Source organism: Denticeps clupeoides, chromosome 9, assembly GCF_900700375.1.
Source record: "Denticeps clupeoides chromosome 9, fDenClu1.1, whole genome shotgun sequence".
Lineage (NCBI taxonomy): Eukaryota > Metazoa > Chordata > Actinopteri > Clupeiformes > Denticipitidae > Denticeps > Denticeps clupeoides.
Genome location: NC_041715.1, coordinates 13,950,076 through 13,962,309, shown reverse-complemented (window position 1 = coordinate 13,962,309; position 12,234 = coordinate 13,950,076). Strand labels below are relative to the sequence as shown.

General features: G+C 46.6%; 2 protein-coding genes and 1 long non-coding RNA gene across 4 annotated transcripts in view; 1 reads left to right on the top strand and 2 right to left on the bottom strand.

Moving 5' to 3' along the window:
- Positions 1-581: 581 nt before the first annotated feature.
- On the bottom strand, positions 582-2,165 carry LOC114796609 (uncharacterized). Its single transcript, XR_003750762.1, has 3 exons — positions 2,131-2,165; positions 1,720-1,808; positions 582-1,621 (listed from the first exon to the last, which is right to left on the bottom strand). It is a non-coding gene; the product is annotated as an uncharacterized LOC114796609 (long non-coding RNA).
- A 5,003-nt stretch (positions 2,166-7,168) lies between these two features.
- Positions 7,169-8,286, bottom strand: LOC114796862 (extensin-like). The gene is made up of 3 exons (XM_028991370.1): positions 8,225-8,286; positions 7,985-8,015; positions 7,169-7,876 (listed from the first exon to the last, which is right to left on the bottom strand). Exons 1-3 carry the CDS (start codon positions 8,284-8,286, stop codon positions 7,169-7,171), a joined length of 801 nt encoding a protein of 266 aa, XP_028847203.1.
- The window catches only part of tns1b (tensin 1b), a 152,792-nt gene continuing 148,583 nt past the window's right edge, over positions 8,026-12,234 (top strand). Inside the window, exon 1 of one of the 2 annotated variants that reach the window (XM_028990927.1) lies at positions 8,026-8,469. In XM_028990927.1, the coding sequence (XP_028846760.1) occupies positions 8,365-8,469 (105 nt within the window). In that variant the 5' untranslated portion in view covers positions 8,026-8,364. The remainder of the gene's footprint in view (positions 8,470-12,234) is intronic. The other variant, XM_028990933.1, reaches the window with a different exon arrangement.

Here is a 12,234-nt window from a genome sequence, read left to right as displayed (position 1 = left end):
ATGGATGGTGGTAATGGCATGGAAAGCAGAGAACGATATCCGGGTACAGGGAGGGCAAAAACATGGAGTCAGACACAGCGTTGGCAAGACAGGGCGTGGTTAAGCTACTACTGCCATGCTACTACCGGCATATTACACATAGACAGGATGAGGTTCTCCTGCTGGTATGTGGTGTTTTCCAGTCTCCAAAAAATAACTTTTATTTTAGGTCACATTTCTGTGTAAATCAGATTGGTTCCAAACGATTCACATGCTTTTTCACACCGGGGGGGAATTTTGGCAGGTTGTTTAATCCAAATTCACAGAACAGGAGACATAAATAACTGGACAACAATAGACAAGGGCTACAATGAACATAAACCATGACAAAAATTATAGCATTAGATAATCAGAGTCAGAAAAATGTACTGATCCCAGAAGAACTTATGGAATGACCGGCACGACACACAAAGACACAGAGAGACACCTGACACAGAGACACAAGAGCAATCTAAAAAAAAAATAATAAAATGTCTAATCAATGAAATCCTAGAAAGAAAACAAAGCTGAGTAAAAAAAAAACGACACAAATGGTTATCAGTTGTAATTAATTACTAAAGACAAGATAAAATAATACAATAAGTTTAGATAAGACTTTCTTCATTCAGGGGGAAATGTACTTCCAACAGCTCACTGCGGCAACAGTGAAAAATATACATTTTTGTATAGAATACAAAATAAATATGTGACGTGCCTAATTCTTGTTATTCAAGAAATGTAAAGATTCAAAAACAATTTAAAGCAATAATTGAAATCCCACAATCATAATGTGTATTTTATATGAAGTGAACAATATCTGTAAATGCCATCAAACGTTCATCAGTCAAACTGTTATGAATAAATAAAAATGATTTTCCTTGCATTTCATATTGCCTTGTTACTAGCCTGACTGTGCATTACTCTAGCTCTGATGAATTCCTAGAAGTTGGCAGTCCCGGACAGACTGTCTTACTTTGCCCAAAACTCTCCCTAGTGTCCCACAGTAATCCGGGTTCTGGGCTCCTGCAGCATTTTCCCCGTCACTCCTGTATCGTATGGCAGCCTGGGAATGCAGTCGGGCCAAAGGAGCGCAAGCAGACGTCCCCTCTCAGCACCTGCTGCTTTAAGTGGCCGAGCGAACACGCCACTCTCAGGACATAAGAGCTGCTCTGGCCCGGGCCTCTGCTGCCTCTCACAGAGCTGCTTTTGTGCCCCGCCGGCCCCTGGGAGCTGCAGGTATGGGTACAGTGCCGCTCTCTAAGAAGGCATTTCCTCTTGTCCCAGAACAGTCTCAGATTACAGCGACGGGTCACCAGAGAGATCTGAGCAGCCTTGGATTATGAAGACAATGGCCTTTGGATATGGGTTGTGGGATTATTGATAGAGAATAACTACAGTATATATACTACAGAGGATGGTTTTCACACAGAACCAGTTTGATCTGCAGGCTTGTAATGAATATGTTGGTCAGTTCTCCTCACGAGCTCCATCAGCAATAAGCATGGCAGTCATGTGAACATAAAACTGCAATTTTGAATGATTCAGCGTTTCAGGAAGAGGAAGCAATGTTGTTGTTGCTCTTGTACAATCTTTGTGGCTTTTCCTTATGGTCAAAAGGTCAGATACAAAAATATATTAGCAAGAAATAGACAATTCATTATATATTGGTGCTGAAGACATTTGACACAAATTGACATTTACCATTAAAGTAGGGGCATTACACCTAAGTTGCACATGATGTCCCCGTGTTTTTGTGTGTGTATGCCTGTGTGTGTATACTCCCATCTCACCTGTAATAGGTACATGAAATGAACGTAAGAACCACAGATACAGGAGAAAAGTAAGATAATTTCGCGAGTGACCCAAACTCCCATGTAAAATTAGGATTTTGTTCAGCACAAAAGTTATCAAGAAATGGTTCCCTAAAAGCAAGTCAGGAGGCTTCAGGTTGAAGAAGAAATATCTTCCCATGGGGACTTCAAGCTGTTCTCTGACAGGTCACCCACCATGTTCCACGCAAAGCATTAAAGGATTAGTCCCTTTTTAAATGGATGGGTGGGAGGCGTGAGCTGAGAAGCTGGCAGGATTTGAGAGAAAAGCGAATGGACTTACCTGTCCAGCTGGCAACAAGGTGCAGGATCAGCAACCATGGCCTGCCTGAGGACAGACACAGAGATGAATGTGAGGCTGCTGGGGAGGCTTCTGAGAGGAAGTGCTTGAGAGCCAGACAGGGCGAAATATGCAGAGAACCTTTCAATAAGCATAGTTGGATCAAAGCAAACTCAAGAGTCCCAAAGGGTTGGTACTGGCTGCTTGAGGGAAACGCTTACCAGGACCTAGTGGCCAAGGGTAAGGATTTGACTGACTTTAAGGACCAATTTTTGATGGCTAGATGCTGGATCATAATGTCTCCAAAGCTGTGGCCAGTATGTTCCCAGTTTGCATTGGCCTAAAAGCTTAAGGCAAACCAGGGCCATGGGCAGCTAAAGGAAATACTAAAATTAAAAAAGGATTCTTATGAATATTTATTAGGTACTGAGTGGTACTAATGGTACGGTGCATCCGGGAAGTATTCACAATGCATCACTTTTTCGACATTTTGTTATGTGGAAGCCTTATTCCAAAATGGATGTTTTTCCTCAGACTTCTACACACAACACACATAACGACAATGTGAAAAATGTTTACTTCAGGTCTGGGCAAATTTACTATTTATTTTAAATAAATTTGTAAAAAAAAGTAAAGTAAACTTCTTTTGTGTTGTCATTATGGGGTGTTGTGTGTAGAAATCTGACCCAAAAAAAATTATCCATTTTGGAACAAGGCTGTAACATGTGGGAAAAAGGATGCACTGTATTTACAGATCAGTCCCCAGTGAAGTAAATAAGGGACGTCTATGATGGCCATTTTAAAGTACTCACGTAAGACACAGTGGTGTTTGACAAATGCTATAAATGTCAAGCTCACTTTTGCACATTTAGTAGTATGGTGGTATATGCTGTAAACATGGTAGTAGCCTTGTGGATAACCTACTATGAATCAGAAGAGCTCAAAGTCACAGGTTCAAATCCAACTTACATTATGTCCCTGAACAGGACATTTAACCCTGAGTATCTCCAGGAGGACCGTTCCTTTAACTAAATGTAAATGTGAACCACAGGCTGGCCTGTGTCATCCAATCTAATAAAAGCAACTCAAAATTCTGTAAATAGTGGGTATATTTGGGTATATTGGGGTATATTGGTGTAGCTTTGTTGCTTTGGCCAAACTGCATCAGCGTGGATTCATGTAGAATTATACAGCCTACCTAAACATTTCTGCTGAGCAAGCACAGCCTTTTTTTTTTAAACTTTATTCCCTCATATCAGTGCTCTCTTTCTGCAGAAAGTTGCATGCTGACACACTGCAAAAAATGGTCTGAGAATGGCTTGAGGTTCAACAAGGTTCTAAGAGGTTGACTTGCTCTCCATTATTTTCCAGATCAATCAAGCTTCTATGGGATGAGCTGGATCTATGAAGACACCACTTGCAACAGTCAACAGACTGTGCAAAACTGTTCCGAGGAAACCTGAAAAGATATTCCTTTAGCTTTGAAGACGAAACTGTGAAGCTTTCACTGTATTCACCCCATTACTCACGAGAGAGAAATGCCAGCGAGTGTCTCCTCAAGTCCTTTTTAGTCCACTCCGGACAACATCACATATATCAAAATGAAAGGATTTCCCCAAATATGCTGCTTCATCCACCACATCCAGCTCTGCATCTGTAAAAACACCAGCGACCCCGCAGGAGAGATTTGGGCCGACTAGGCATCAATAAGAACCAGATCACACATCTTTAGAAGTCACAGGACCATTAAAAAGTTTCAATTCTAAATAAGATTTACATTCAAAACGAGATTCTCAGCATATGTATAAAAATGAACATTTCACGCATTGACCTAATGCAAGACATTAACCGTGTAATGCAGAAGATCCCAGCTGCTCTGTGGGGAAGCCAGTTGCATTGTGAGGTTGGAACGGAATGGATGTCGCAACCAATTTTATGTTGGACAATAAAATGCATTCATTTCGAGCTGATGCGTAGTGTTTAAGTACAGGAAATTCTCTGCTCCGTTTTTATTCTGAAAAGAAAGACTTGAGTATTGAAGAGTATATTGTGGAGGGCTGTTTCCCACCAATGCTGATAAATGATCCTAATCCACTTTTACTTTGGGAATGTTTGTGAGAACAGCTTGATTCAGAGCAGACCTCACATGTCAGGAGCAAGCGTGAGCAGATATGATATAAAGGGATAGTTCTGTTTACCGCTGCTGGTATGTTGTTTTCGCCACAGCCCCGGCCGAGAGAGAGAGAGAGAGAGAGAGAGAGAGCAATGTACCGTGCTTTCCGCTTCTCTTCACCTTCAGACTATGCAGGTCACCTCGTCGGCGGCGGGTTTCAACAGGCTGCACGTTCACCTACTCGGCCCTGCGAGTTAATATCAGTTGCCCACACTTTCCTGCTCCATACTGGCTTGTCCCGATGGATTATTTCACGCACTTACCCCTGTCACTAGGATCATAACTGCATAATTGAGTGAGCTTGCACAGCCACAGACTTGTCTGAACAAATCAATGTGCTCATTTGCAGTGGTATGGTCAAAAGCCAGAGTTTATTAATGCAGAGAAGTCAGGACAGATCTTTTCAGGTGAGCTGCATTTCAAAGTGCTGGCATTTACAATTTCACTTTCAAAAGGGTCTCGAGGAAAAAGATGTATGAGGTTTCTACAAGCACTTAAAGCCCATAAGCACTAGTTGAGGGGGTCTTTAAAATCTGCACTTACAGATGTGCTAGTGCTGAGTAGATTTAGGCAGATTGGTTTCTCTTCTGAAACCATTGCATTTAGTCACATTGGAAATTATTATTCCACGTCAAAAAATACACATCGACAAAGAGGCCATTAATTATAATAAGTCTATGATTCATTTTAGAATTAAAAAATGTAATGCATGAGAGGGAGTGCTGTAAGAATTAGCAATTTCATAATGATGCACTTTTTAAATACAAGTATTTTTATTATCAGATTATAATAGATTTTTGATAATTAAGATTTTTAAGAGGTAAATTCTTTTTTTTTTTTTTAAGTGAAGTGATTGTCACATGTGATACACAGCAGCACAGCACAATGTGCACACAGTGAAATTTGTCCTCTGCCTTTAACCCATCACCTTGAGTGAGCAGTGGGCAGCCATGACGGTACTTTGCTCAGTGGCACCTCAGTGGCACCTTGGCGGATCGGGATTCGAACCGGCAACCTGCTGATTACGGGGGTGCTTCCTTAACCACTAGGCCACCACTGCCCCCACTTACCTACACTGGCAGCCCATGATGGCCAAAATTGAGTCTCTGACACTTGCCACACTGATAAACTGCCAGAAATATTATAATGACATGCATCCTCAATACTTCCCCATTATGATTAGTTCTTATGATTCTACTTTAGCCATTAAAGCTTGATTGCTGTCCTGTTTGCATATGGTAATGTAATGTAATTGCAATATTGATATCCTATAACACAAAAATTAAATGAGACCCACTTGTGGAAGCTTCACAGTGGACTGAGCTGTAAAAGGGAGGAATTTTGTCACTGGCAGACACTGGCATGCTATGGATCGGCCAGGCTCATAAAATTGTAGGCACAGCTCCAAAAATAACACCCCTCCCAAGCCCCCATCTGGCTGACCCACCCTCTTATTTCACTCCTTCAAACATGAATCCCCATCAATACCTACGCAGTCAGTCCGGAGCGGATTGGACAGCCTTCCCTTGTTCTGCCTTCGATATCTCACCGAGATCCAGACTGACCAAACCAGTGGCAAGCGCTACTAAATATGAACATGAGATGACCTCCAGACATACAAACCAAAGAGTTGGCGTTGAGGGGGGACACTCCCTTTGAACCCAACCCTCAGAGGCCGTTGTTGCTGAATAGAGTGGGAGCACGAGGAAGGAAATCATTACTTATGGAATTTCTTATCTTGCTTGTCTGGCCAATCAACACAAACTGTTCACACAGTGCGTGGGATCTTCATGTAGTTATTTCTGAGTAGAGTTGTATTAGTTTTTAACATGTTCAGGTCCAACAAGGATGTTGTCCTTTATATAAATGGGTTTTCCACATTCTACAAACTTTCAGAACTCCGTAACTGCGTAACTGTTTTTAATAAAGGGAGCTCTGATGTGTGGTTGTTATATGACATCCCGTGAGGTTAAAATTCACTTATTGTCCCTTAGCACAAACATATTCCTTTATTCAGCCTTTACACCGGGGGTAGGGGTTATCTGAAAACTGCTCTGTTATGAGAACAGAATGATTGGCTGCTGCAGAGCGATTACCTGAAATCCATTTTTTCAATGTTCTCCGCTGACATAGGAGGTTGTATTTGGAAGCAACCAACCAAACGGATCCACCCATCAGGCCATCTAAACCAGGCTGGCGACTGATTTGCAGTAAACTGTGTGTGATATACAGTATTAAAATTAAAAAGGTCTTCTGTATGGTACCTCGCACACGGGAACCTCGGTGGAAACATGGCACTTTGGAATTTGCCTCCGCTTCCTTAACCGCTAGGCCCTCGGGACAATATCGATTAAGCATCCGCCTTTCAATGATCCTTCGACAATGATGATTTCAACATATAAATTGTGGTTTGTGTTAAACTATTGATTTGGAATGGAACAGGGGTCACCAGCCCTGCTCCTGGAGGGCGCTGGTCCTGCACATTTTAACCTTCATGTAGCACCCCTGATTCAACCTCTGTCCTCGTAATCACCCAGCTCTTGAGTTGAATGAGGCGTGGCGGAAACCGTGCAGGACTGGTGCCCTCCAGGACCGCGGTTGGTGACCCCTGGACTAGAACTTCCAAAGCCTGTCGGAACAGTAGACAAGGTGGCTTTTGCTATTTCTCTACAGACAGGCTATTGCCGCTGCAAATCATATAAATGCTTTTGAAATGCAATAACTTGAAAAACAAGTCTAAATAAAAGACTGATTGAAACTGTTGGCTAATTTTACATAATAGAAGTCAAGTGCAAAAAAAAAAAAAAAACATAAAGAAGCGATTGTAGTATTAGAGTGCAGGAAAATGAAACGATCATAGATTTGACCTCAAATGGCCACACAGGTCCCGTGGCGACACGGTGGCGCGGGGTGGACGCGTGGGTGCGTGTTCGGCGCGGTGGCGTGGGTGTGTGGGGTCGTCGCGCGGGTGCGTGGGGTGGGTGTTTGGCGCGGGTGTGTGGGGTGGTCGCGCGGGTGCGTGGGTTTGGCGCGGGTGTGTGGGGTGGTCGCGCGGGTACGTGGGGCGGGTGTTCGGCGCGGTGGCGTGGCGTTGGTGTGAGGGGTCGTCGCGAGGGTGCGTGGGGTGGGTGTTTGGCGCGGGTGTGTGGGGTGGTCGCGCGGGTGCGTGGGTTTGGCGCGGGTGTGTGGGGTGGTCGCGCGGGTACGTGGGGCGGGTGTTTGGCGCAGTGGCGCGGGGTGGTCGCGCGGGTGCGTGGGGTGGGTGTTTGGCGCGGGTGTGTGGGGTGGGCGCGCGGGTACGTGGGGCGGGTGTTCGGCGTGGCGCGGGTGTGTGGGGTCGTCGCGCGGGTGTTTGGCGCAGTGGCGCGGGGTGGTCGCGCGGGTGCGTGGGGTGGGTGTTTGGCGCGGGTGTGTGGGGTAATCGCGCGGGTGTTTGGCGCAGTGGCGCGGGGTGGTCGCGCGGGTGCGTGGGGTGGGTGTTTGGCGCGGGTGTGTGGGGTGGTCGCGCAGGTACGTGGGGCGGGTGCGTGGCGCAGTGGAATGCGTCCGCACACGTGTGTACCCAACACGGCGCGCCTCTCCAAAAGAGGGACGCAGAGTCAAAGGGAGGGACAGAGGGAGAGTTGAATTACACACACACACACACACACACACACACACACACACACACACACACATCCCAACTTCTTGCCCCATTCCAGAATCCTTCCTCTTCCTGAACAGCGGGAGCGCAGCCGAATGCGTGATTATGCACGGGAGAACGCCGGGGAAAAAACACGGCACACCGGTCTCTGCCAGGGTCTGGGGCTCAGAGCAGTTTCAACCCTTAAAATGGCTTCAAGCACGTCGGTTCAGAGACGAAATGGCTTGTTAAAAGTTGCCCTCGTGCCAAATCCTTGCGCGATCTGAGTTGCCAGGTCTTACCTGTGAAGGAAGAGGCGAGCTGTGAACTTCTTTTTCCACGCGGGGACCATAAAGACCTTCATCTTAGGTGAAGTCCCCCCCTCCAACCTCATTGTCTTTTTGTGAATGGCTCATCGGAGCCGTGCTCTGAACTTGCCTGGATGGGATGCACAGTGAGTTTCATCTGTTGTGAAGACGATCTCCTGCAGATGCCTCTGGAGCAACATGAGGAGAAGAAGAAAGAAGAGAAGAAGCACTTGTCCAAAGTAGGTAGACTCGAACGGTGGCTCTGAGGCTTCCTCTTGTGAACTTGTGAACAGCATTTACCAGACGCCCTTATCTAGTAGTTACAGGGACAGTCCCCCCTGGAGACACTCAGGGTTAAGTGTCTTGCTCAGGGACACGATGGTAGTAAGTGGGGTTTGAACCTGGGTCTTCTGGTTCATAGGCGGGCTACTACCACCCTGAAAAAAAATGATAATAATAAATCAATCTGTTATGAACTTGACCATGACCATGAATGGACGGCCATGTGTTTACCGGACCGTGTTTGCTGCTAAACAAGACAAATTGCACTTTCATGCAGGGTGCATTCATATAAAAGAATTATGTTCAGCGCTGTGGGGTTTAATGACTGTAATTGAGATGATGTGTAATAAGCTTGTCTGCTTTTAAATTACTGAGCGCCAGCAGCTTCCTCCTCCTTTTTTTTTGTTGGTACGGCATGGAAACCATGCAGGATGTTAGGTGCTAGAGTTGAACGCGGACCCGGAGGTGTTGTGATGGTCTCCTTCTCCGCACGAGACTTCTTGACAACAGTGTGGGCGTCAGGACCTCCAGGCGGTGTTTTCCAGGTCTGTTGCTTTTCCTTTGGCCGGCCCTTCGTAAAACTGGCGGGAGGTGGGATCTGGTGCGACAGGGTGGTCCCTGCGGGGAGGGGGAGGCTGAAAAGGTTAGTTGGCTGAGGAGCAGCAGTCCACACTCTGCAGTGGTCTTGAGGAGAACGTGGGGGTAGAGCCGATGCGCGTGTCTCGTCTCGAGGAAGAGGCCAGGAGTACGTCCCCATGTTGGGACTCGACTCTTGGGGCTCATCTTGTGTCCATGGGGGCAAGCAATTAAATATGAAAAAAAATGAGCAATAATTACATTATTGAATTGTGCTAATAACCATGATTTTGTACTGGGCATGGACTGATTTGGACATTTAGACTGACATGGACATTTCTTGCACCCTCTGTGGATGGATTTGAGCGGTTGGGTAAAGTGAAGTGATTGTCACATGTGATACACAGCAGCACAGCACACAGTGCACACAGTGAAATTTGTCCTCTGCATTTAACCCATCACCCTTGGTGAGCAGTGGGCAGCTATGACAGGCACCCGGGGAGCAGTGTGTGGGGACGGTGCTTTGCTCAGTGGCACCTTGATGATTACGGGGCCACTTCCTTAACTGCTAGGCCACCACTGCCCCAGCTTGCAGGGATGGGAGCCAGTAAATGGGTGAAGTCGTTGGGAGTCGCAGAGCCCTGGAATTGTGCTGGTTCTCTTTATCATAGATTGATTTACTGTTATTATGATTTTTTTTTAAGGAGGAAATGCAGACGGAAGGGCGGCCTGGTGCATGTGCAGGCCACGTCGGGCTTGTAGCCAGCGTCTTATTACTGACTCTTGATTTATAGGTTCTTCCTTTTGTCTGTGACGGGGCTGATCACCTCCAGAGCAATGTGCGGTATGTGCGTGCGTGGGGCCGCCGCGGGGCCCCTAAAACAGAGACGTCGGCCCTCTCCTTTCATTAGTGCCCCTGGGTGGGGCGTCCATCAGGATAAATGAGATGCGGCGGGCCCTCGCCGCCCTGCGCTGCGCTCAGGCCTTTCAGCGGAGCTCGAGAAGGTGTGATAACAGCCCTCATGTGAAGGCTCGGTGTCAGAATCAGGCTTGAGTCCTGGAGACGAAGCTCTCGCTTTGATGTAGATGGCGGGTGTCCCCCTGGTCCCATGTGTTCCCTGGTTTGCTTTTCTTTTTCTTTTTCATCCCTCAATGTGTTTTCGCTTTGACAGGTCAGAGGGTTTTACTGTACGGTTGGAAAGGGAGGAAGTCTCTCGCGAGAAAAACATGCTGAAAAACTAATAGATTAGATTGCTGAGCGACAGACGCTCCCAAAAGACAACGGTTACTGTGCCCTAGTGCTGAATCCCAGAACCTGGTGCAGAATGCAGACAGGCTTCCATCGGAAGTGTGGACGAACTTCCTATTTACTGTCTGATGAATGAGCAATGGTGATGGTTGCTCATGGTTGAATGGTTTTGCACATTTTCAGTTTTTTTCGTTGTTACATCTATACCTGAGAAAGTGCCATAAGAATAAATAAGGATATACAAAGCAGCCCGCACAGAACGGGTACTGACAGCAGTTCCTGTGGGGCAGTGGTGGCCTAGCGGTTAAGAAAGCAGCCCTGTAATCAGGAGGTTGCCGGTTCGACTCCTGATCCGCGTGAGGTGCCACTGAGGTGCCACTGAGGGAGGGTGTTAGTAGCCTAGTGTGTAACACACCCGCCTATGAACCAGAAGACCCAGGTTCAAATCCCACTTACTATCATTGTGTCCCTGAGCAAGACACTTAACCCTAAGTTGCTCCAGGGGGACTGTCCCTGTAACTACTGATTGTAAGTCGCTCTGGATAAGGGCGTCTGATAGATGCTGTAAATGTAAATGTAAATATATAAAAAAAAAAAAAAAAAAAAAAAGCAAAGCGCCGTCCCCACACGCTGCTCCCCGGGCGCCTGTCATGGCTGCCCACTGCTCACTCAGGGTGATGGGTTAAATGCAGAGGACAAATTTCACTGTGTGCACCGTGTGCTGTGCTGCTGACAATCACTTCACTTTCCTATTTTTTTTTATTACTGTTGTGTTTGGTGGCTTGGCTAGCGTGCTAACTTTGACGCAATGTCAAAACTGTCATTTTTAAATTGGACTGAGTGCTTAATAATTGTACTCTACAGTACTTACACTACTACAAATACTATTCCACATTTGCAGCCTCAAGGGCCCAAATTTTATAAAGCTGCTTTGATGCCATGACGGAAATGCGTGAGGACATCGCTGACATGTATTTGTATCGGCTGAAAGTGGCAAAAAAATTGGCATACAACCATTAGACAAGGTGTGTTTTACATTTACATTTACAGCATTTATCAGACGCCCTTATCCAGAGCGACTTACAATCAGTAGTTACAGGGGACAGTCCCCCTGGAGCAAGTTAGGGTTAAGTGTCTTGCTCAGGGACACAATGGTAGTAAGCGGGATTTGAACCTGGGTCTTCTGGATCATAGGCGAGTGTGTTACCCACTAGGCTACTACCACGCCTTTAGCTGATCACTTGTGCTCCTCTTTTCAGTATTTGGAGGGTTAATGGCGAGGTAAAGTCGCATGTGAGCTGTGTGACAAGGCTCTTCTGGCAGCGTGTCCCATCAGCACTTTTACCTTCTGAGGCGCCCCGCTGGGGATGCATCAGTGGTGCGCCCGTGTCACGCGGATCCGGGTGGAGGTGGGTGGTGCCGGGGAATTCCAGGGGGGGTGGGAGACTACCCGTTACCTCTTTTCAGCAGCGCAGGGCTAGAAGTATCCGTTAAGCTGCTTTTATCTCATTTCTTATTAGCCTGGCGTGCAGAGTCAACTTGCCGGGACGTAACAGTTAATTATCATTTTTTTTCCTCTCTTTTAATTGGCTATTATTTCAATTTGGCTGAATTCAAGGGGAAAATTGGAGTGCCATTCATAGCCTGAAGGATTGTGCAATCAGGTTAATGCACATTTCCCCTGGTGGAGGGCAGGGACAGGTAGCTGTCTTTGCTTTCAAAGACAAACAGCCCGTGCGTGCTCGTGCACATCTTAACTGTTACGACCGTCTTCCTTCGCTGCGGGGCGGCCCTGCCACCCTTGACTTTGTATTCGTGCAAACCTCCACTGGGCTAATCGCCTTTTACCGCTCTCGCCCATGACCCGAACAAGGAGGCGGGGGGGGGGGGGGGGGGT

Excerpts from the sequence above, each read along its gene's own strand:
- LOC114796862 (XM_028991370.1), bottom strand. The coding sequence starts at position 8,286 with ATGAAGGTCTTTATGGTCCCCGCGTGGAAAAAGAAGTTCACAGCTCGC. Across the intron at positions 8,016-8,224 it reads GCTCGCCTCTTCCTTCACAG|GAAGAGGAAGGATTCTGGAA; the intron begins GTAAGACCTGGC and ends CCCGCTGTTCAG. Across the intron at positions 7,877-7,984 it reads ATTCTGGAATGGGGCAAGAA|GCGCGCCGTGTTGGGTACAC; the intron begins GTTGGGATGTGT and ends TCTTTTGGAGAG.